This window comes from Fukomys damarensis, unplaced genomic scaffold (genome assembly GCF_012274545.1).
Source record: "Fukomys damarensis isolate Sample0158 unplaced genomic scaffold, DMR_v1.0_HiC HiC_scaffold_18, whole genome shotgun sequence".
Lineage (NCBI taxonomy): Eukaryota > Metazoa > Chordata > Mammalia > Rodentia > Bathyergidae > Fukomys > Fukomys damarensis.
In genome coordinates, this window is record NW_022900930.1 from 20,774,211 (window position 1) to 20,799,058 (window position 24,848).

General features: G+C 37.4%; 1 protein-coding gene across 2 annotated transcripts in view; it reads right to left on the reverse strand.

The window, feature by feature from the left end:
• Window positions 1–13,728, reverse strand: part of Fam149a (family with sequence similarity 149 member A) — a 48,425-nt gene extending 34,697 nt beyond the window's left edge. For both annotated transcript variants that reach the window (XM_010619777.3, XM_010619778.3), the window contains exon 1: window positions 12,749–13,728. In XM_010619777.3, the coding sequence (XP_010618079.1) occupies window positions 12,749–13,311 (563 nt within the window). In that variant the 5' untranslated portion in view covers window positions 13,312–13,728. The remainder of the gene's footprint in view (window positions 1–12,748) is intronic.
• Window positions 13,729–24,848: the final 11,120 nt, after the last annotated feature.

Below are 24,848 nucleotides of genomic sequence, written 5' to 3' on the forward strand. Positions count from 1 at the left end.
TTTTTTTAACATTTCTATATTCTAATATTTGAGTGATGGCATTGGTAAACAATACATAGTTGCTGTTTGCAGGTTAATTCAGACAGGATTATATTTGCTTCTTATAGCTGGCTAAACTGTCAGGTGCTAGCAATCCTGGGTCATCTTAATCCAGTCGGGAGTTGAGGAGATTTAAAACTAGGTTTCAAGCCCTGTGAGGCTGGCCTATTCCCAGTTCACTAAAACTCCTGGGTGTTTTTAAAAATTTATTCAGTTTTTATACTTGCTCTCAGCTGTAAGATGCCAGGCTAGAAGAGCTGGAAGTAAAACTTAGGGAATTATTGTAAGATATTATACAGTGTGTGACTTAAGTCACTGCTCATCTTCCAAGGGAATCTTCACTAAAATATAATTTTCCTAATGATTTCAACAAGAATAATTTATTAATTCTTTATGAAGAAAGTAGAACTTCATCCTGCTTTGTGATCAGTGTGGGGCCAAAACAGAGGATTTTCAGGGACAGGAAATATATGAATTAAAAGTGTTAGGAGCACACATGCATATGCACACCCCCCACACACACAGTGAAACTCAGTATGTTATTAGCAAAACACACAGCTCAAGCAAATTATATTGGCAAGACAAGCATTTTAATCCTAAACAAACTGAATTTAATATTACCTTGAATTCACAAAAATGTGGATCTTAACAGACATGTGTCCAGTAAGCATAGCTCAGCTCTTACCCAAAATAAAGGCAAAAATCCCTGCTCTTTTTGATAAGAAGGAAAAAATACACTTAGCTTCAAGATGTTCCACAGGAAGTCCCGCTATTTTTTGTTTGGTTTGGTTTCTTAGTTGCTCCCCATAAACAGAAAATTGCAATATGAATCCTCCCACCAAACAGTTTTTTCTCACTCAAATATCATTTTAAAATCATGGTTCTTAACTTCAATATCATTTGTGAAGTGTGACCCTCTCAAAAAGTAGAATTAATTTTATGAATGGTTTACCTTAGGAAATAAACTAATTTCAAACTATCTCATGTGTACAGCACTCTTAGTTGTGTGGAGAGTAAGGGATACAACTTCAATGATAACATTGACAAGTGCTCATAAAACTGTCTTGAATGTAAACATCATTATCTGATTGGTGTTATAGGAGACAAAAAAATATATATACTGGGAGCTACTAAGCAAAGATCTAGTAATCACACTCCAGTTATATGACTTCTGAGGGGCCAAGCTCCCAAAGACCATTTGGGCTGTAGTGACTCCAAAGGTGTTTGGAAAAACTGCCTGTTCATTTAATTAACCTGTCTCATCTAGGATGGCTTTGGAAATAAACACACATCTTAGACACAGTAGCATCAGTGTTATACTAAAACAACCCAAAGAAACAAAAGTCCTGACTGGAAGTGTTTGTAAACTTGCAGGGTGTAACAGCCTTCCCTTGGCTAATGGTAGAGTACTAATGTGACTCCATTAAACATGGAATTGGAAAAAGATGTATGTACACCATTGGCTTCTGACAGCCATACCATCAACTCCACCACACTTCTGCTTCATGGGACAAGAGGATACTTGAAAGATCAGTTGAACTACTACATTTGCCTATGCAATGAGCAATGTAAATCAGAACATCTGGAATTGCCATGCATGACAATTTTATCATAATAAAATAGCATTTTATCCCTCAACAACCTGTTTAGTAATTTACAAGCAGAAGATTAGTTCAAAATCACCGCAGAATTTAGGCACATTGCCAGTTTGTCAAGAACAAGCCTCTGTTAACACCTATACCTCCTACTAGAGTTTTCCAGAGAAACAAAACCACTAAGAGATAAACATAAAGAAGGAGAGGTTTATTATGTGATTATGGATACAGTAATCTGCCATCTGTAAGCTGCAGAATCAGGAAAGCCAATTCAGATTGAGTGTGAAGAATTGAGAGCCAGGGAAATCGATACATATGGATGATGTAAATCCTAGTCTAAGGTCCAAAGTCTGAGAATTTGGAGGTGAGGGTATAGAGTGCTATATAAGTCCTGGAGTCCAAGATTCCAAAACTAGAAGTTCTGATGTTCAAGAACAAGAGAGATGGTGAGTCCACCTCCAGAAGTAAGTGAACTTGCTCTTTTTCTGCCTTTTTCTTCTATTCAGGTCCTGATGAAAGCAAATTTTACTCAGTTCAATTCAAATGCTAATCTCTCAGAAAGACTCACACAGACACACCTAGAAATCATGTCTTATCAGCTACCTGGTATGCCTTAGCTCATCAATGGATGCCTAATATTAACCATCATACTCCTCTAAGTAAGAGAAACCGAGAGAGTGGATAAATTCTATCTATCTCGGAAGGAAAGGAGTATTTAAGAAGGGAAAGTAGATCAATTTATCCTTTTTGCTCACTAAGAGTGAGCCTTATTCAAGTTATACCTAGTAATGACTAATGGGAACTAGGAAAGTAAAGTGATAATGGTGAAAGACTTTTTTTATTAAAGAAATTATTTAAGAATATTAAAAACAAGAATCCAGGTCCCACAAAGAAATGGCATGCAAATAGAAGTATAAGGGCAGAACAAAAATGGCTGGTTCTTGAGGATTGAAATTTTGCTGACATGTTAGACATTCAGCCTCCCAGGAGGCTGGAAAACAGGCCACCATTCCCTCTTGATAGTGAGCGTTATGATTAACACTTTCAGCTTTTTCATGTTGCTTCTTCAGTATCTTACCCTCCATCCCATATTTCTTTTTGTCCTCTGTTTCCAAGCTTTTGGTTACTCAAGGACCGTATTCTCATGGCCGGTATTGTTTACCATCCCTCAAGTGTTCTTCTGCTTCAGCTCTTACCAGTGTTAGTATTTGTTACCTAACACTTACTAAGCCTTGACATTTCAGCCGAGCACGGTGCTACGTGCGTTATTGATCTCACACCTGACAACAGCCCTGTGAGAGGGAGGTACATTGCCTTTCCTCTGACTCAAATTAAGACCTCTACCTTCTTTCAGCAGAACTTCCCACTTGCTAGCCAGCTAATAGACTGATCATTTCCCTCCAGGTTTTGTGCTGGCCAGATTAGCTATAGAAAAATAGCACTATTAGCCTGTGTTTAAGAAACTACCTTTAGTAGTTCTTCTTCCTTCTGCAGGGCTTTATGGTCAAGAGTGGTGCTTCAGAAAGTGTTGTAGGTATGTCCGGGGTCCTATATGGTGTCCGTTCAGTGAGAAGGGTGTGGTTCGCAATGGAGGGTGGCACACATATCATAAGACCGCACATTAAAGGCCTGAGGTCCCATTATTATTTAGAGGAAAAGTACCAAAAGGAAATAATAGTTTGTGAGGTGCTGCCAATGAGGATTCACTATTGTTCAGTCATAGACCTATGTTATGGGGGACCCATTACCATGCTGTGTTCTGTGAGGATGGAAAAAGCCAATCCAACCTCTGCCTTCAGCCTGGAGTAAAGTTGAATTTCCTACTCAAAAATCATTATTTAATTTAACTTAGAATTTCATCATAGCTGTCCATTCCTGACCGGAATACACATCTTTGGGAAGCTGTTTACCCAGATAACAGAGTGACTTTTCGACTATGAAGTTTCTCACAATCTTAGTGTGCATCCCTCTTCTTCTATACTTTGTGTACATATATAAACCCATAACATATTTTAGCTATCTAGTTCAGACTGAAATTTTTTAAGAATAAAATTCTTACTTAGTAGTTCTATATACTGTCACTGCTGTGCATAAAGTGATAGTTTCTTTAAAAATATACACGTCACTTAAATATTTGCTATCATGTATTTTTTTGAAACGATAATGTTGGCGATCAAAGACTGAAAAATCTGGGATTTAATTTTACCCTGTTAAAAAACAAATATTTTAGTTTGTCACAACTTTGTAGGTGCTTACAGAAGACACTAGAATTCTGGATCAAGGACTGAAGACTTTATTATACATACAATATCAGAATTTGTGGTCTCTTTTTTTTTTGAACTCCAGCTCCAACAGGGGTAAGCCTGTCTAGAATAACACATGCACAAAAAGTTAACTATGTTACAAAAAACACTGAGCTTGGGCAACTAGGGCAATCAGCCTTCTGTAGTAGCCAGTAGCCAGCCTGCAGTTTGTCCTTTATCTCTTAAGAGTACTCATTTCAAGCGCAACCCTGAGAAATGGTCTAACAAAGAGCTATCTGGAGCCTTGCGTTTTTTGAATATTCAGCAAGAATGTGCAAGAATGAAGAAGGCTCGCGGTGAATTATCTCCTAAGATTAGCATGTCCCTGTTCATTAACCTATCTCAAAAAGTACAGATAAGAAAATGCGAAATAACTAGATCCAACTGTATAAATAACCACACTTTGACAACAATAAACCTTGTGGATGCTTTGAAAGATGAGAGCAATATTTCCTTTTGGAACACCTATCTCGGTTAGTTGTGTTAACACAAAAGGATACCTCAATGACTGGACACTGAAATTGGAAGCATGGCCTATGGATAAAAACATCCTTTATTTCTACCATCATTTCTTATTCTCTTCTTTCCCAATTAATATATGCATTTTTAATTTCCATTTTTTAAAATAAATTTTGTTTCTTTTTTAGGACTTAAAATTTTACAAAGGAATGTCATTAATACCAGAGTCTTTCAAGAAGGATGGGAATAGGATATTTGGAAAATTATGGTTCACACATTTTAGAATACAGTAATCTTTAAAAAGTGGCAAAAAATTTCTGTGTCATCTTTCAGTTTATCATTTAGATGTTCACCATCTAAGGATTTAAATTATTTATGAAAATTTCCCAATGAAAATAAACTTTTTAACATTTGTATTGATGTTAAAATAATGACAATTTTTATGTACCATCACCTTTTGAACTCCTTACTGTAACTTTTTTTTTTTTTTTTTTTTTTTTGGTACCGGGGATCGAACTGGGTTCCTTGCTCTTGCAAGGCAGGCCACCAAACCACTGAGCTAAATCCCTAGCCCGACATTTTTTAAACATATGGAAGAGTTAAATAATATGTAAAAAAACTTACACTTATCTCTTCTATTCAACCAATGTTAATTTGCCCTATTCCTTTATCAACATATACTTTATTGTGAAGCATTATAAAGGAAGTTGATAATGTCATGTCAGTCTATACGTACATACTTCAACATGCACTTTCTAAAAGGTTATTCACCAACATTCTCTCTAATTGTCTCAAATGTCTTTTCCAGCTAATTTTTAAACAAACGTTCAAAATTCCACATTTTCAATTCTTCTTATATCTCCAGTCTATTTAATCTAGAAAGAAAATGGTTTTTCCACCTTTCTTCTGAAACCTGCATACTAACAATTTAAAAGAGAGTGGGCCAGTTATCTTGTAGAATGTCCTAGGTTTTGAATTCTTATACTTTCTTTACTACTATTTTAAAAAATTCTTATATACACATTAAAACTTAGACAATTTATCAGAAGTATTCTCACTTCATATGAATACATAATTAGAATGAGTGAGTGTTTGAGGAAAGAAAAAAAAAAGAAAAACAAGTATTAGCTATTCAGTTCTCCCTGGTAATCAAGTTAGACATAGGCATGGTACCAGGCAAGAGGTCACTTTCTTTGGAAGGTTACCAAGCTGGATCTGGATGGACCAGCATAGGAAACAGACTTCAAGAAGAGTGATCTTGGGTTGCTCGAGTCAGGTTCTCAGGAGCTTTAACTCTCGTATCAAGAGCAAGTCCAAGGTTAAATTCCATCACAAACTCAAAACAAAAGAGTGAAAGTAGAAATTCAGTGGCATCAGAAAGAAGAGCATGGAAAGACAACTGCTAGATGTAGAATGGCAAAAATGTGTTCATTTTTTTAGCCCCAAACTTGATGGTGTGTACATATCAAGTGGCTTTTCGGGTATTTATAATGTATGTTTGTATACATTAAAATTCAACTACTATCAATATTTGTGTTACAATTTGAATAGGGTCCAATGATTCTCTCAGTGTAATTTTTATATGCCCTATTAAAGAAATTGCATTGTGAGGAATGAAGTTAATGAATATTAAAGTGATCACTTCAATAAATTTTTAAAATAAAATTTATAATTTATATCCTCAATATTATACTACTGATGTGAGATATCAAAGAAAAATATTCAAAATATTAAGTGTTATATAAGTGAAATATACTCAATGGATAAACAGGAATATTAGTGCCTGGCATGGACTGTAGTCATCAATGTTTAAATATGAGGCTACTTCTAAACCTTTAAATGAAATCAATAATTAAGAAAATGCTAATGCACAGGGAGATACAGACTTTCTATTAGAGAGTGCCATATTTGTTTTTTGCTTCTCTATTTTTTCTAGTGCAATGTTTGCTTATTGTCTGTTTTCTAGTATTATTTGATTTGATATTAAATATATGCAAAATAATTAATAAGAAAGTATTCTATAATGAATTAGAAGTGAGTTGACACTAAAAGAATGCTTTATTTTTAAAAAGTCATTAAATGTATAGTTCCCTACAGTTGGAAAATTCAAAGAAAGTCACTACACATTTCTTCTGAAGTAAATTTTAATACTTAATTGGCATGTTAAATAATCCATTGAAAATACTTCGTTATCATATATGTGTGGGTGATACAGGTTGACTGTTTAGAATTGAATCTTACATTTTTTCACATAGTAGCTGTGTGGAATTGGAGAATTTCTTATTCTTTCTGAGTCTCAATTTCTTTATCTGTAAAATGGAAATACGATTCCTATGTTGTATATTTGTTTGGGGAATCCTTATAATGAGTATGAAACATGCATACAGCATTTGGTATCTAATAGACAATAAAATACAGCTGCCATACCAAATGTTTGTACAACAGTACACATCTGAGCAATCCTCTCATCAATCATATACATGATTATAAAAATGTTAAAACTACTAAGTACTAGGTCAGTCTTAAATATACTTTTTATTGAGAATGTATCATGATTTTTGAAATGTACTTAATATACTAATACTACAGATCTCTCGGATTTATTTTTTATACATTAAGCAATGAAACTACTGTGGATGTTTACAGGATGAAGGTTATTTTATTCAATGCAGACTTATTTCAACTCGATTATGAAAAGTCCTGCAGATAACATGAATAATTTCAAAGGCTTCACGTATTCAAATTAAGAAATTAAATTAAGTGTTGCATTTAAAAATTTTTATGCAATTAGCCACACTCTCTGACATATACTTAAAGCCTTATGTAATTCATGAACTTCAAAAGTGGGGTTTATCTTCAAGTTCATCTTCATTATTGAGACCACATAGAAGTTCTACAACATTTGAAAATACCTTCAAAAGTTATGGTTACAAATTTAAGGAGACAATGATTCTAAGAATGCATGTGTATATATGCATATGAGAAGAGTATTTTATTTAGTTCAACTTAGCTTCAAAGATCTGTTTATTCAACAACAGTAGGAAATGTATTTGCTTGACAATCTTCTTTTTCATTGTCAAAGGCCATCATCAACTTCTCTAAGTTCAGCAACTCCTTGCAAAAGCTATAATTTTTGTGCTTTCTAAAACATGACAAGTGGACTGTTTCTATCTCTTAAGAATAAAGGACAACTTCTACTTACTTTAGTGCACAATATTTTTTGTGAACCAGGAAGAAAGAAGGAGTGTTCTCTGTGTGTGAAGGATACACAGGAGGGCATTCTTAAATTTTTGCTGGTATTTTTTTCTTAGTGTTTTCATTTTCCATCGTCCCTTCCCTTATTGAGAAAAACTGAAGTGTTTTTTTTTTTCTAATTACTTCAGAAAATAGAGAAAGTAACAGGCTGACTGCTACTCAAGGAGCTCCCAAGAATCCAACAAAAGTAAGGGAGCAAGACCATTAATGTGAAGGATCTTCTTGGATACCTGCAGGGAACCTGTATTATGAAGAAAGAAGAGATTACCCATGTCTTAGTGGATTCAACAAGCACAGAGGCTGCCAATGAACAACACTGAGTATCCTACTCACATGTAAACCCTCCAAAAAGAGGTGCAAGCTTTCACAAAAATGAAAGAAACCCCAGAGAGCTGAAGTTTAGATTTCACCACTACGGCAAATCTGAACTTAAAATAGAAATTAAATTTGAACTATAGAAAATTTCCTTATGGGGCACGAGATAACTGACCTCATTATGACATGATTCCTTTTTACATGATTCAGAGGGTGCAATAAATTACAACCATCTATTGGTTTAAGCGAGGCATTCTCAATTGCTATAAAAGTTTATAAATGCTTATTCTTACTTTCTTTTGCTTTGATTACTTAAAACTCTAGCTCCCACATTAATCATAGATGAAATAGATTTTTGTTAAATACAAGTGGGCGATTAATGTCTGGGAAATATATATTGACCTTAACTGCAAATCATAGCAATACGGTGTACTTTGGAGGAAGGATGCTGATTATTGGTAACAAATAATATATTTAGAAAAATGAAACTTATAAAATGAAATGATAGCAATAACTATATACTTACTGCTTATATACTAGCCCTCACTTGGAGAATTTTGTATATATTGACTCTTTTAATGTTAACAAACTCTGCTTCAATAGATTTCAAGAGAAAATGAGGCTTGTAGAAATTAAGTTACACAACGTAAATACTTAATTCACATTTTTAGAATTCTAAGAAAAATTATAAAGTGAGATTTGAAGCAGCTTCAACCCATGTACTAAAATTATGCTAATTTAAATTAATTATTAGTGTTGTACAACTCCAAAGCATTCAAATCCCATATGTAACTGTTGTCATGTATTTGGCACATATTAAATGCTGTATATGCTGACTTCTATATTAGAAAAAATTCAAAACATGTTCTTCAAATATATAGCACTACACATACTACTAACACAAATGTAATTTTCAAGATTTGAAATCCTGAAAACATAATATTTTTCCTTTTGATATCCTGAAATTTCATAAGAGTGGTCAAAGAGTTTCTGGTGAAGTCTACACCAATGCCTCTCAAAATATCTGGAATGTTGTTCTATTTAAAATGTTTCCAATTAATTGTGAACAGTAAACAAAATTGTTTTATTGGAATTTAAGCATATGCTGGACATGGAAAACCACATCAAGTTCATTACTATTTTTAATGAAACCAGTGATCAGATGACTATAATAGAAATTAATAGTCATATGACAATAGTCCAATGAGCTCACCATTCAACCCTAGGGAAATGCAAAGTCCCAGCAGAAAGCATTACTAACTTAGGAAAAATTAAACTCCGAGACAATGAAACAAAAAGGTCCAAGGCAACAATTATTTTTTAAAGAAGGACATTTAAGCTGTTTCTAGATTTTTGAGATTAGAATCTCATGAAAGTAGATTATGCAAAAGAGAAACTATTTTTATTTATTCATTTAATAAACACTAAATGCCTTTGTGAACACATGTTGTCTTAAACATCACAAAACTGTCAAATGAAGAATACAGTCACAGGATTATAGGGTAAAACGAACAACTGTTATACAAAAAGTCAGCCGTGTGTGAATTGTGGTGCTACTCACTATTCTGCATTGTCCCTGAAATTAAAAATTTGATCCCATGATGTTAAATACCTTCCCTTCTTAGTGTTACACAGCATTCAGTAGTGATGCTAGTTAAACTAGCCATTTTCTTTTGTTAGTCTTAGAAGAAAAATAACTATGAAAGATGGGCATGTACTATAATTTGTTCTCCAGTAACTGCACTCAAATAGGCCATTTATTTGCAGTCACATGGTGAATATAAATGAATCATTTGTATTTCTCATTCTTTTCTTCACTTGGAATATTTCCTTTAATAAAAATATCCTCAATTTTCATTTCCATGAAGAGAAGCAAGTGTAATTGTAGATAACTTTAAAACATGTTCTCAATGTGTTAACTAATTTTTGGAACATCCTTTTTCAGAAAGCCTTATTAATATCTCCATTTTATCAGGGAAGAAAAACTATAGATTGGTAAGAATGAGGAACTTACTTACCAGCAAATCATTTGAGATTAGAATTAAGTTTGTCTGATTTCTGAGTCCATAGACCTCATCCCAACATTATTCTATCTCAGTGACAGATGAATTGAGATCTGAGTTCTTCTAATCATTTTATTGCCAGCTGGCTTGACAAGACCTTCAGGCAGCTACTGCCACATGTCCGCATTACCATGACCTTCACAATGGAAGGCAATCACTTAGAAAAGGAATTAGTGCATGCTAATGACAACACCTCAGGAAAGATATAATTGCTTCCTGATTACATGAAGTTTACAGTCTGCTAACACTCAGATGCCGTAATTATTCATCTAGCTACGTATGGGCTTCTAGGAATTATTTATCTGTGGAAGAAACGAACAAGACATTTACAAGGTGATCATTTGCGGGGTTTGAAAGAGAAGTGCAAATAGAGGCTTCGAAGAGTGATGAGGGGCAATGAGAACCGGGCAAATGAAGCATAGTGAGTAAATGGAATGTACTGGGAGGTGGAGTTGGAGAGGAAAAGCGTCAGACTGAATAACTGGGGCTGCAAGACAATGAGTAGAGAACAGAACTCAGTTTTCTACCTCTCAGTTCAGATGTAGCAGCCAGTCTGCCCTGTGAATGGGAAGGGAAGGCCTCCTGTTCGTGGGTTGTTCCATTACCTAATCCATGGGTCAAAGATCAAAACCCTTGCTGTTTACTAGGAAAAAAGAAAAAAAACCCAAAAACGATCTATAAGTTGCAAGAGTTTTTATATTTTTCTTCTCAAATTAGTTTTTCTACTTCTAGCTTTACCAGAGGCCAAGTACAGGATCCAATCAAACATAAAACACAAAGTTTATCTTAAAATATACACGTTATACACCATGAATTTCCTTTATAGCTTTATACATTAGATAATGATACAATTGTCTTAAAATTAGTTCTATGTTTCTTAAAATTTACTTCCATTTGTTTTACATACATTCACATTCTAATTGTTTTTTTTCTCTCCTATTTCTACATTAACTGTCTTCCTCTTTCTATATCCTTGCATTAAAAAAAATATATACTCAATTTCAGCATTACCTGAGCAGACTAACAGCAACAGCTATCTACTAATGGACCGATGATCAAATGCCAGAGAGATAATTTAAATTTATTGCCTTATGCTGTTTATTTATCCGGTGTTATGAATAGCCACTACAGAAATCCAGGAGGGAAAAACATACTTCAAAGTGCCAAAAGTTGGTAATATGAAAATTTGCTTTAATACTTCCTTCCATTCATCTGCTCTTCTGTTTCTCTGCAGGAGGAACATACATCACCAGGAAGATTCTAAAAAACACATCCCAGTGTATATTATTCCTGAAGCTAATTACCTGAAATTCACTTTATTCACTTTCAGTGAAACTGGAAATAATCATACCAATTCAATGCTATTCAAAAAATATTCTTAAAATGTTTGGACAATATAGACATAGCCGATGTGTTCAAGAACTGAAACCAACACCACTTCTTTCACTGGCCATAATGCCTGCATATTCCAGTGACTATTTCTTAAATGCACTGAGACTCTAGTTTAAGGTCAGCGTAGATCTGATGGCTCATAAAACATTAATCGCACAAAGGTTAAGGACCAGTTGCTAATAACAAAGGTCTAATTCCATAGCCATATGGACTCTAGACAATTTTCCTAATGCAATAAATTCTCCTCACGGGGGAAAAAGTCAGCTGATAAACACATTTTATAGTACAATATTTTAAATGAAAGGGGACAACCTAATGTTACTCAGCTATCTGTATTAACATCAACACGCAGTTTTGTGAAATTGCAATGGTATAAATTGTGAATGAATTTAAATCAGTCAGTCTTACAGTTAAAGTTGTCCAGTCAGGACTCTTTTTGGAGGGGCAGGGAGGATATTCATGTTACTATGCCTGACTCTTCTTATACTAGATTACAATGCAGATGTCCCCATCTGTGAATGGGCTCCTCTGATGTGACTTTAACCATTTCACTCTTCGTCTGTAGTATTCAAAGGGATGAAAATTTCATATTTGCTTAAGAATAGCTAGCTATATTCTCTGCACATTAAAAATTGAAATTCGCCTTCGTTCTACAATACACAGTCTGCAATAGTAACGTGTTCTCACTGATTTTGGTATTAACTCAGAGCACTATAGCAAGGACTCAAGACCTCTAGGGGATACAGTCAGATGCATCCTGAGCATTACAAATCCCCTTGGTGTCTGAAGATGTGCTACATTTGTAAATTGAACTAGATGTCACACAAAGGCAACCCATCCCCCTTGGGATAAGACTTGGGCTGATCCTTGGAAAGCAGGCAACACAGTGTCTCCTTGTTTGTAAAATAAAATCTTTGGTAGGGCGTCTTTCTCGCCCATCTACTACACTACACAGGAAAGAAGACACTTTACAGTCCCTGTTAAAAGTCCTTTTAAAAGTCTTTAAGAAAAACCAGTCTGATAATTAAGTACCAATGCTTCAGGTAGGAAAGAAACATGAAATTCTTTCTTGCCTTCAAACCTTCCTTCCTCTCCCCTGGTAAGCAGCAGAAAATGATTCTGGCAAAATGGGGAGCAGCGTGATCTTTCAAAAGACCCCAAATCCAAGGAACATGGATTCCCAAAAAGTGCAAGGAGAGCCCGGGGAGTTCCAGGAGTTGGAGGAAGTTACTGCTAATAGCGCGTTTTCTGAGTTTGCCTGGGAAGGTGGGTGTGGCAGATGGAGGGAGAGGTTCCCAACCACAGACCACACTTCGCCGCTACTCACCCTTCTCCTGACTCCTCAGAGTAGCCGTCCCAGGCCCACTCCTCGCCGATGTCCGGCAAGGTGAAGAACAGGGTCTTGGGGCCGGGCCCAGGAGTCTTCCAAACGCCGGACTCTCGCTCTCCGGGGCCAGGCCGACCAGGCTGCCTTGGGCTCTCGGGGCGCAGTCTCGCCAGGGCCACCAGCTGGGCCGGGGACCCAGGAGCGCTGGGAGGAGGCAGAGGTTGGGGTGCCAGCGGGATGTTGGCTGTTCTGGGGCTACCGGGCAAGAGGAAGGGAGACCCTACTGCTTCTGCCGCTCGGCTGGCGACCGAGACCCGGGCAGAGGAGGCGGCGAGCAGAGGGTGCAGAGAGGTGGGTGTCCCCCGCAAGGCCGAGGAGGAGTCGGGAGCCAGCGCTGGGAGGAGGGTCGAGGTCAGGGTCGGGTTCGGGGTCTGCACGGCGCCCACAGAACCTGAGCCTCCCACGTGGCCGGAGGCGACAGGTGAGGGGACCGCGGGGGACCCTGTAGAGGTCTTGAAAATTTTGGCAAAGAGAGACCCGAGGTCCAACACAGCAACCTTCATGCCGTGACCTTGGAAATGCTGTTCTTGCTGCTGCTGGAATCTCAGAAACTCTGGGATTCCGGCTGCAGGGCTCCATCCACCACTGCCCACTCACGGGTATCCAGACCTGGCTGCAGGGGCCTTGGCGACAGCGAGGATGCTGGGGTCTCGGCACCCAGCGAAGTCCCGAAGTCTCGTTCTCCTCTCAGCCGGGTGAACAACTTTGAGAGCTCAGCTCCGCACGATTGGGACAGACCTTTTCCGACGGCCTGATCCTACGGAGGGACCGGGGGCAGCGATCCCTTCTCAGCCTTGGTGTGGTGAGAACAACAGGTCGGAGGGTCCGGGGTGGGGGTGCCTAGCTAGGGCACTTCTACCGCGGCCCGCGCCACACGGGTTTAGAGTGCAGATTGCTGTGGCCTCAGCCCCTGGTGACGCCAAGGGGCCCCTGGGACCGAGCGGGCGGTTGCTAAGCTAAACAAAAACACTGCTAAGCTCACTGCTAATTGGGCCCCAGACCATAGCTCTGGGCCGAGTCTACAATAGAAACTCTGGCTCCCCTCCTTGATTTCTGCCTTAAAGGAACAGTCTCGGATTTCTCCATCCCTCCTAGAGCTTCCCCAGATTCCCCAGCTCAGAGCTGAGAACAAGAAGTTGAAGATAACCCCGGAAACGTAATCTTGCTCCCCAAGGGTTCTGGAATTCATTGTGTCTGACAGAGCCGGAGGTGGTAAGATCAGGGCCCGTTCTCAGGTATGAGGTACAGTGAGTAAAAAGATGCACTCAGGGACAAATATTTCAAAGAGCAGGAGCGACTGGCCCAGCACCAGGGTCCTGTCCAAAGTGTGTCAGTAAAAATGATGTGTGGGAACAGCAGAAGATGCTTCACCCAAGGACTTGGAAACAGAATTGGGCTTCAGAGGTGAAACTGGAAGATCCACATACAATGACCAGGAGAATATGTAACTAAAATGTCTACGAACCACACCAGTCAAAATGACTATTTACAAGTCACAAACAGAGTTATATAGGAAAGGTAAGACTTCTTCAGTGGAATGAATTGCATTTTGATTAATGTAAAGAAAACATTGTGGAGATTCCTAAAAAAAAAAAAAAAACTAACAATTGAAATTGCATTTTACCCAGATATCCCCTATCTAGATATCTTCCCAAAAGTGAAAATCATCACATTTCAGGAATACATGCACTCTCGGATTTACAGTAGCACAGTTTATAATAAGTAGGTATTGGAAACAACATAAATGTCCATAAACAGATGAATGGATAAGAAAACTGGTATTTACACAGAATAGAATACAACATTGCCATACAGATAAACATGTTATTCACATTTTTGAAACAATAGAATATGTAATTTGTGGAAGTATTTGAACTTCTCCCTGCTTCCTATTTCTCTTCTCTTGTGCTCTCGGTATAATATATATGACGTTTCTCCTATGAGAGAAACCATGGGCTCTTTGAGTTTGTGTGTCTGATTTTTGTCACATAATATTATATTCTCAAATTCCATCCTTTTATATATTCATACATGCATGTTTGCTATGGGTTGAATTGTATCCTCCAAAAAAGACATGTTGCAGTTCTAACTGCCCATTGCTGTGAATGTGAATTTATTTGGATATAACATCTTTAGAGATATACAGTAGTCTTCCCTTATTCATGGGGGACACATTAAAAAATGCTAGTGAATGCTTGAAAGATTAGAGAGTACCAAATCCTATATTTATACACCTATGTATGTTTATACATATACACTTATGATAATGTTTTAATATGTAACAGATACAGGAAGATATTACCAACAATAACTAATAATAAAATAGAACAACTATAATAATATGCTGTAATAAATGCTATGTGAATGATTGCTCATGTCTCTCTCTATATATAAAAATATCTTAATTCCTCATTGTGTGATAACATGTTTAGATTGCAGTCTACCTAACATAACTGGAATCTTGAAATGTGAAAACATGGATGAGAGAGACTAATGCAAACCAATTAAGCTGAGGTCATGAGGCTGGGTCCTAATCCAGTGTGACTGGTGAACTCTAAAGCAGAGGGGAATTTGAACACAGGCACACATGTCATGACACAGGCAGAGAGTCAAGTGACACAGAACTGCAAGCCAAGGAACTCCAAGGACTGATATCCACAATTAAACACTAGGACGAGGCCACGAGGAATCCTATCTTATGGGTTTCAGAGAACGTAGAACCGCAGACACTGAGTGCAGGACTTCGTGTTCCAGAATAAAGTTCTGCAGCTTGAAGTCCACAGTCTGTGGCAAATTGTTACGATAGCCACAGGAAAGAACAGACTATGGTTATTAATTTGGCAGATGCAGCATGGTCATCAAAGCGCCTTGCTGGTACTCCTAATCCAATGAAGGTCTTACTGCATGTATTTGTTCTAAAACAAACTGGCCATAAATTAAAATGATACTCCTACTTGTTTCAAATCTATAGAAAGAATCACAGAAATCATACAAAGGAAGGGGGGGCGTTTTCAGTTAAGGTTGTTAACGTAGCTTTCTGAGCAGCCAGTCTTATGAAAAAGAGACAATGAATGAATGATGTATCCTTTTGTTTGAAGGTGCTCCCTTTGAAAAGGACTTACAATTGCAAACATGATAAACAACTCTTAGCAAGATCTAGGTCTTTCATACCTATTGTTCATCTATCAACAGTCTTTCAGACAGATGCTAGATGGCTATTAGGCTTCTCTGTTAATTACCAGCAGCCGGTCTCATGACATGAGCCTTAGGTGATGGGACCACAGTGGTGTGGCTAATCCATTATTTCAAAAATAATGAGATGAAAGTAAATACAGTAAGTGATTTTATCTACTTGTGCTAGTACTGATTTTATGTTAAAATAGTGTTCTCTATGATAAAATTCTGCTTAAGTTCATTAGGAATTTGATTATTTTTCTTGTGTACATAATAATGTCCAGCTATATGACTGAAAAATTATTAGAAAGTTATAACAAAGTTATGATCATATAGATCCCGAGAAGAAACCCAAAGTTAAAACAAACAGAATGGTTAATCCATTTATGAAGTTAAATTGCCTTCATTAACATGTCACCAAGGAAAGAGACTATAAAGAGAACACTGTCAGGCTGGAGATTTAGCTCAGTGGTTCCACCACCTGCCTCAGAAATGCAAAGTCCCGAGTTTGATCCCGGTAACAACAACAACAAAAACACAACTGTTGATTCAACAAATATTTACTAAGCACCTCGAGAAGTATTATAGTATGGGATTCCATGAGCTTGGACTATTCTGTCCCTGCCTCTTAGCAACCCCAAGGCTTCTGTTTGTTTCTTGTGCCTTCAGTTATAATTCAGGGACAATTACAATAGTCCCTTGTGAGAGTTGCATTACTTGATACATGAGAGGTCATGGAACAGAGCCTAGCAATAGTAAGCTCTCAGGATGAGTTAGCTTTTATCATATGTGACAGCAGGTTACACTAAGTGACTAGAGAAAAAGATCTGGAAGGAAATGACAGCTGTGTTTGCTTCTAAGTGTATTTATTTTTATATTAGATGAATGTCTAAAAAAAATGTCTTAGGACTTTTTTGCACAATAAAGGAAAGCACAACAAATAGAGTCTTCCATAAAACCTTGGGCACATTTTCTTGATATTTGTTTAAGGGCTCCGGATCCTACTGAGTGACACATATTAAAATAGTAACAAGAGGAACAATTTTAAACTTAACCAAACGCAGCATTAAGGATCTGGGATTTAGCTCAGTGGTGCCATCACCTGCCGCAAAAGCACAAGGTCATGAGTTTGACCCGTGGCACCAAAAAAGAAAACAAAAGGCAGCATTAGATCTTGACATTACGAATAGACCATGACTGTACCCACTGAGTCTCATAGTAGATGGAGCGTAGTGGGAGGGGCAAGACAAAGGGGCAGGAGAGATACTTTCAGCTGTATCAAAGATGAGCTTGAATAGGCCAGGTGCTTACGTCACTTACAGAGCGAGAAGCTCATAACTGATTTGTTTTCTGGGATTGGTAAAGGGAATTATCAATGTCAACAGAGACTCAAGATCTTTCTTTTGTTTTCATGCATTATTATGGCATTGTGGCACCTACTATTTTCTCCTAAATAACTGTGTTAAAGGCAAGAAGGCTCAGTGTACTCTATCTTCTTTTCACTGAGGAACCAGATATTTTCTAGAAGCTTCTCAAGTGAACTTACATTTGAGCCTCATTGGCCAGAGATCAATCAAGAGTCCATCTATAAACTAAGCATCAGTGAAGACAAATAGTGCTACAATCACGCTGCATCCCCTCGTGTTGGAGAGGGGCTCCTCTACCCGTGATCTTGTCACCACCTGAACAAAACAGATGTTCATAAACCAAGAAACAGGATGAGATGGAGGCATCTGTTGGATAGATAATTAGGACTGTCTGTTATAATAGAGAGCTAAAATAGTCTAACTATACATTGCTATCAAATTAAAAGGGCAATTACCAATTTACAATTCTCATTAAGCTTTACTAACGTAACTCAGACACTGAGAGTTCTCCACCATTTCAAAAGTTATCATTAAAAGAGTGATATATACCTTCTCATACTCAACCATCATATTTCTGAATGATACTTCCCATGTTGTATCATATAGAAATGTGATAATAGGCTCATACAGCTAAAGAATAACAGCTATATACATACATACAGTATTAGGATTCCACCCATTTGTGTTTTTCTGCCAAGTATGTAAATTAGTTACCATTTCATTACCATAGTAATATATCTGAGATGGGCTACTTTCAGATTTACTTTGGTCACATTTTGGAGGCCAAAAGTTCAAATTCCTTGGATCCCTGGTAGATTCTAGATGGTGGAGATGTGTAGAAAAAGGATCAGTTCAAAGTCTGGAAGCAAAGACTGTAAGTTTCTTTTAGAACTACCCTCTTTGGAGAACTAACAAGGGATCACATGAGAACTACCTTAACTACTCTTCAGGCATGTACCCAAAGACCCAAGGAACTTCCACTAGGCTCCCCCTCTTAGTTCCACATCTCCTGATGAGACAGAGAACTTTTGCAAATAATCTAAAAACCTACAAAATGTTAGGAAAATGTAAAGTGACTTCTGCTGTCTCTAACAGCAGTCTGCTTTGTTTAGTTCAAAATTAAAAGACACCGGAGGCACTGACCATAAAGTGGGACATCTGCCCTCATCCCTAACCTTGAGCATCCGCTTCCTGTGCACTAGAATAGATAGCTAGATGAATCTAAAGGTAAATTCCCTAACTACAAGGAAATGTTACATCTGGGTTAAAGTGAACTGTCTGGTTACTGTAATTTGTACATGGGTAATGTGAACTGAGGAAATGAAATGTAACCACCTAAATGAGATGCTAGCTGTAAAACCTATAAAAGAGGAAGCTACAACCCAAAAGGAGGTCAATCACTGGCACTGCCGTTTTGAGTGTGATCAACCTTTGCTGGCAAAATAAACTTTTTATTATTTTACTTTCATTCAGCTCGTCTCTATGTGAGTGTCACTTGTCAATTCCTGCTACGACACTGATACTTTCATCCTCCAGGTCATGACCTTTGGAGGATTCCCAAATTCTATTCAAGCCATGACAGCATGCCTCCAGAATGGAGCATAATTTAGGGAGAACAGAAGATAAAAGAGAGATGGAAAATAAATAAAAAGAGAAATAACACAGATAGAAGGTAGATGGAGGCTACAGCACAGTGATTCTGCTGTTTAAGTTTGGAGTGTTATCTATGTCATCTCCTGGAGTTTACTCAAAGGTACAGGGCTCAAAACCTACTGTGCCAAGATTACTAGAAAGTTCAGTTTCTTAGCCATAGTCCTGGACCATCCATTAAATACTTCCTTTATGTACTCCACTATTATGTTCAGTTACCAGATGCTCCTTGAGGAGTGAGGATATAAAAGGGGGCAGTCCTGCTGGCTCCATTCTCTTTCAGACTGGAATATAACATTGGTAGCACACACTTTAAGGACAGACAATGGAAGCACTTTAAGGAACCACCAGAGATGGATGACTTCAGAATTGCTGCAGTCATTAAGCTCCAGGCCAGGATGTTGAACTGTTAGCAGAGAAGTCTAGAGGGACCTCTGTTTCCTATGACTGCTTAGGTAACAGTGTTTCTCCAAGGAAGATGATCTCATTTGACCCAGTATTTATCTCAGTTTAGACTGCTTTCAACCAAAACAAATTGTGCAGAACAACTCTTTAAACTCTATTGTGCCAAAGAAGGGTGGTACAGTGGAGAAAGGCTCTAACCTGAAGGCCTCCTCCAAAGTCTCACAGCCAAGGTAAAGTCTCTTCTATCCACAGGTTGTACAGATTCTTGTTCCCACAATACTAGATCTCAAGGTCACACTCTTTAGACTCCTTAAGAGCTAAAGCCTTTCCATCCAAGAATACCTGACATAGGGTTAAGGTCTAACTAACCCATTATCTTAAAGAACAAGAGTGCTTATCACCCAAATGCCTGATCTAATCATTGTGACTGAAAAAATAAGCTAAGAAAAGATGGAGGTGGGGTGGCAGGGAACAAAGCCACCCTGGGCATACACACGGATGGAAGTTGGAAAGGGCAAAGCTGTTCTGAGAAGCTGCAAGTAGTTCTGGATACTAGTATTCATTCACTAAAGCTATTAACCACACAATCAGTAAATATTTTGTGCATACTTACTGTGTGTCGTGCACTACATAGGTATGAAGGAATGGCTGGATATGAAGCAAAAGAAAAATAAGATCATGAAAAATTGACATTTAAAGTTTTAAGTAGTGTTCTGAAACTCTGTATCATTGCGACAGGCTGAATTGGCAGGTTTTTGGAGCAGGTATTGCAGGGTTGATGGAGGCATGAGGGAATTCTGGAGCACCCTGATTTTCTTTTGCTTATTTCTCAGAAATATAACTATTGGATATAAAGTTTCCTGGTAATAAAAATATGCTCATTGCCACAACTTCCATTTATCTTTTGCTTTTCCAACAGCTTATTTGAAAACGTACTATCTTTCATTCTTCTGGACATTGAGATTACCAAGATGAATGGGATATGTTCCGGTGCTCAGATTCCAAGGATTTGGGACAGAATCAGAAGTAAACAGTGCACCAAACACACTGTCATGTTAAACTGAGGTGACGAGTACTCATTGGGACACATAAGCATTGAAGTAATGATTCATTCTGAGATCAAATTGGTTCAGGAAATGCCTCAATGATGAAAAGCTAAAGAGCTTTTTTTTTTTTTTTGCCAGACACACTAACTTTTTAATATCCTGATGTACATTGTGTATTTCTGAGAAGAGGGAGAGTACAGAATGTCCTAGAGTTGTTTGGCAGGGGACCCTTTTAAGGGTTATTCTCTGATAGGAATAATGCAATTTTTCCAGGTTAGCGAGGAGCATTAATCAGCACCTTAAATGCATGGAGTAACAGTGGGAGATAACTTTGGAAAACTGGGTTGCGTTAGGGTAACGAGAAGCTTTGAATTACTTTTATTACATCCTAGGCTAGAAGAATCTGTGCTGGGAGTGGCTGACCAGAGCTACTCCAGACTGAGTTGGGTTGCAAGAGAAGGTGCTGTATTTCTCAGAAATGATGATTACAATAAAAAGAAACTGGTGAAGGCATTTAAGAAGAAATTTGCCTGCAATGGTACTGTAATGGAGCATCCAGAATATGGAGAAGTAATCCAGCTCCAGGGCGACCAGCACAAGAACATATGTCAGTTCCTGGTAGAGACTGGACTGGCCAAGGACGATCAGCTGAAGGTTCATGGGTTTTAAGTGCTTGTGGCTCACTGAAGCTTAAGAGAGGATTTCTTGCACTGAGTACACTGTCCCTTCTGTCCCTTGTCACAAGTTTAAAAACCTCACAGCTATGTAATGTAAACATTTAGGGTCCACTTTCAGTTGGACTAGTGTAACTCCTTCATGCAATAAAGTGAAAAGAGCAAAAAAGAAGAAATGATATAGGCTTGCATGAAAGAGTCAACAATTCACTGCAGCAAAGGGTCTTGAGGCCAGATTATACCCATGCCAGTCAGGAAAACAGACTGTCTCCGTATCTCTCCTCCTTGTTCTGAGCTCGTGAGATCCTCGAGGTGCTCACAGCACCAGGTAGCAAGTAGAAGAGCAAGTGAGGTGAGGAGAGAAAAGAAGCCAACAGGGCTACTTCGTCATCATGAGTTTCCAGCAGGCCCACAGAAGCCTCGCGGGGGACGTGGAGAACTCTACCTGTGCAAGAGTTTTTGCTTTTCTTAGTGTTACCAACTGGAGTCTTCTGACTGTGAGGCTGGACCACCCTTTGTGCTACTCGAGTGTCCGCCTAGCTCTGTGGCAAGCCTGAAGTTTCATCCAAATGGCAGAATTTTTTAAAAAGAGAAAGCTTTGAGAGAAGAAAGCATAATATAGCTTTCTTTTTCTACAAGAAGCCCAACTTGTTGAACAACTAGTTACATTTGCCTTGTACGTGGACATAAACTACTTTGCTTGCCTGGCTTCTGTCTTTTGGAAATGGCACTCACTTTCTTGGGTGTGGACTGCTCCTCCTCACACTAGTCTGTTCACATGGTTCCAGAGGGTGCTGCTAGCCACCGACATCGAGTCCCATAGACACAAACATGGACATATATCCCCAGCTCAAGCATCTTATTTTGCTCCCTTCAAACTTGCTTTGTGCAAATTTCTATCCTTATTTCCTGTGGAAGTGACCTAGGATAAAAAGTAGATAGAGAATTTTACCCTGAATGCTCAAAAATTCTCATATGAATCTAGGAAAGTTCCATCATTAAAAAGTCCAATAATTCCTGCCCAATGGACCCAAGGTATGACTTGTTAAGTTGGTGGAGGTAGAAGGGTGTCACAGGACCAGTATAGAATCTTCTTGTATTAGGGAGAGGAATCCAGGATAGAGGCTTGCAAGAGCTAAGAGTGGCTTTTATATCATATCACTTAGTGTAATTAGTAACTATTGATTGTTCTGTTTTCCTATTTTAATACATACATTAACAGATATATAGCTGTGTGATACATGATGCAGGCGCTGTTTTGAGAAAGACGTCATTAGGAGCTTTTCTTACTGTGAGAGCATCATGGACCATACTGACACAGACTAAGATGGCTATGATTTCACTTGGTATGTAGGACCAATGTGGGGACACAGTCCATCACTGACCAAAATGGCATTGTGGGGTGCACCACTAGGTACGCTAATAGAAAAAACAACTGCTTCAAAGCTCTTGCTCTTATGTGAGAGTAATCATGGCTGTTTGAATTGTAAAATTATAAACTATATCCCTCTATACAATTAGTTATCACTTACCTAATATCACAGATCCTAGGAGAGAATTTTGTTAAAACATCTACTTTTAATGACTGAAACCCGTAAAATGACAGCTCTAAAATAACTGATTCATTGTCTCCTGTCATGCTTTCTGCAGCTGGGATCCATACTAACCAGCATTCCTGCTGTCTCCCAATACAAAGTTCATGTCTCCCTCCCTGCATTGTATCTCCTTACTCTGTCTTCTATCTTGCTCTCCTCTCACCCAAAATCCAACTCATCTTTGAAGGGTCTCACTCTTATAAGCCTTCCACATCCAGGTTTACCTTGGATAATCCTTTTCTACTCTACCACCTATTTCTCCTTTCCTATAACTGTGTCTCACATATTTTCATATATGATACATCATAGTATTTAGCACTAGGCACACATATCTACTAAAAAATACCATTCCTAAGAGCTTTAGGAATACATACTTTACATACCATAAATTCACTTATTTTAAGTATACAATTCAAGATATTTTAGTAAACTTATATAGTTGCATAGTCACTACCACAATCTAACTTTAAAATATTTTCATCACCCTCAGAAGAACTCTAGTGCCTACTGAAATCATTCTCCACTCATGTCCCTCAGCCCAGACAGCCACTTATTCATCTTCTGCTGCTATAGATTCTGAGAGTCTTTTTGGTTTGAAGTATCTACATTTACTGATTACTTGTTATTGAACCCGATTTACAGACACTCTAAATTATATATACTTAAATAAATGTCATCAAATAAGTGGCATTGAAAAACACTGTCCTCGCTAGTAAATTTATCACATGTACTTCTTGTTCAATCTAAAAGATATCTATCTAGGCAAAATCTAAATACTAAGATTTATTTTATATTCAATATTCTTTAAGTTGGTTTTATTTTGCAAAGTGAAAAACAGGAAGGTATTGGAGTGGACAGATTACACTGTAGCACCTTGAGACTATTCAAACAAATCAAATTGCTTGTGAAAATTAAATAGGAGGTAAGACAAACATTCTTTTCTTTAATCCTCTTGTCTTTAACCCAAGGGAGACGGACTCCTCCTGAGAACAATTATAATGGACTGCACATAGATGTTCAAGATATCAGTTCCTGCATAGGTCAAATATATGTCAGAGTGTACATCTTTTATTAGTTTTACTTATATTTGTTTAAACAAGTCATGTTTTCTATCCAAACCTCTTAAATGTTAAGTCATCCTTTTGAAACATTACATTTTAACTCAGTTTAAATTTTGGTCATTTTATTAACTATCTTATAAGTACACAAAAAAGAAACTAAAAACAAAATTATTTCTTTCCCTGCTTTTAACAAATGATTAATTTATACAAATATTTAATTTAAAGATATTTTAACAAAGAGTTAAGAATATTGGTAGATAACACAAAAGTACATCAAGAAAAGAAGTAGTCATGGTTTTTATTTTACAATGCCCAAATAAAATAAGAATATATCACATTTAAAAATAAATCTTATCTAAAATGCTATAAAAGAATTGGCGAAATGTAAGAGTAGAGGGTAGTGAAAAGTATAACTCCATGCATTCACACTGTTAGAAGACTGTAGACTCTTTCAGAACAAACAGTATTTTGGATCTTACTTATTTCAGGGTAATGTGAATTTAGCCCTGAGAATCTGAAGTATTTAAATCAAAGTTCCAAAATGTGACAGCTCGCATTTCTTAAATATAGCATAACTTTTAATTTAATGGTATAATAATAAATTCAAGTGACTATATTATACTGTGCTCACCATCACTAACTATTTAAGATTTTGTTTATACTTGTAATTTTCAAGATCAGGAATCAAAGAATCTCAGTTGGACCAACACTGTCTCCTGAATCTGTGAGCAGGAAAGGGAAATTCTTTATTTCCACAAAGACAATTTACTAAGTAACCTTGAGGAACCATTCATTTCTGCAGTATCTTTAAGTAAGAGAATTATTTCTGCACTCCAGTAGCAGAAACCTAAATATTGGGAAAATATAAACAAGTATTTACTATAGTATTTATCTTATTAAGTAATTAAAATGAAAGGTTTTCTGCCCTGTGATATCAGATTTCAAAAGTACTTAACATTTAGCAAAACCAACATGGGGATACTAAAATGCAAAGCTTTCAAACTGAAAACAACACTGTTATTAAACTTTAAAAAATATCTTACTATTGTATAACTGAAAAAGCCTATA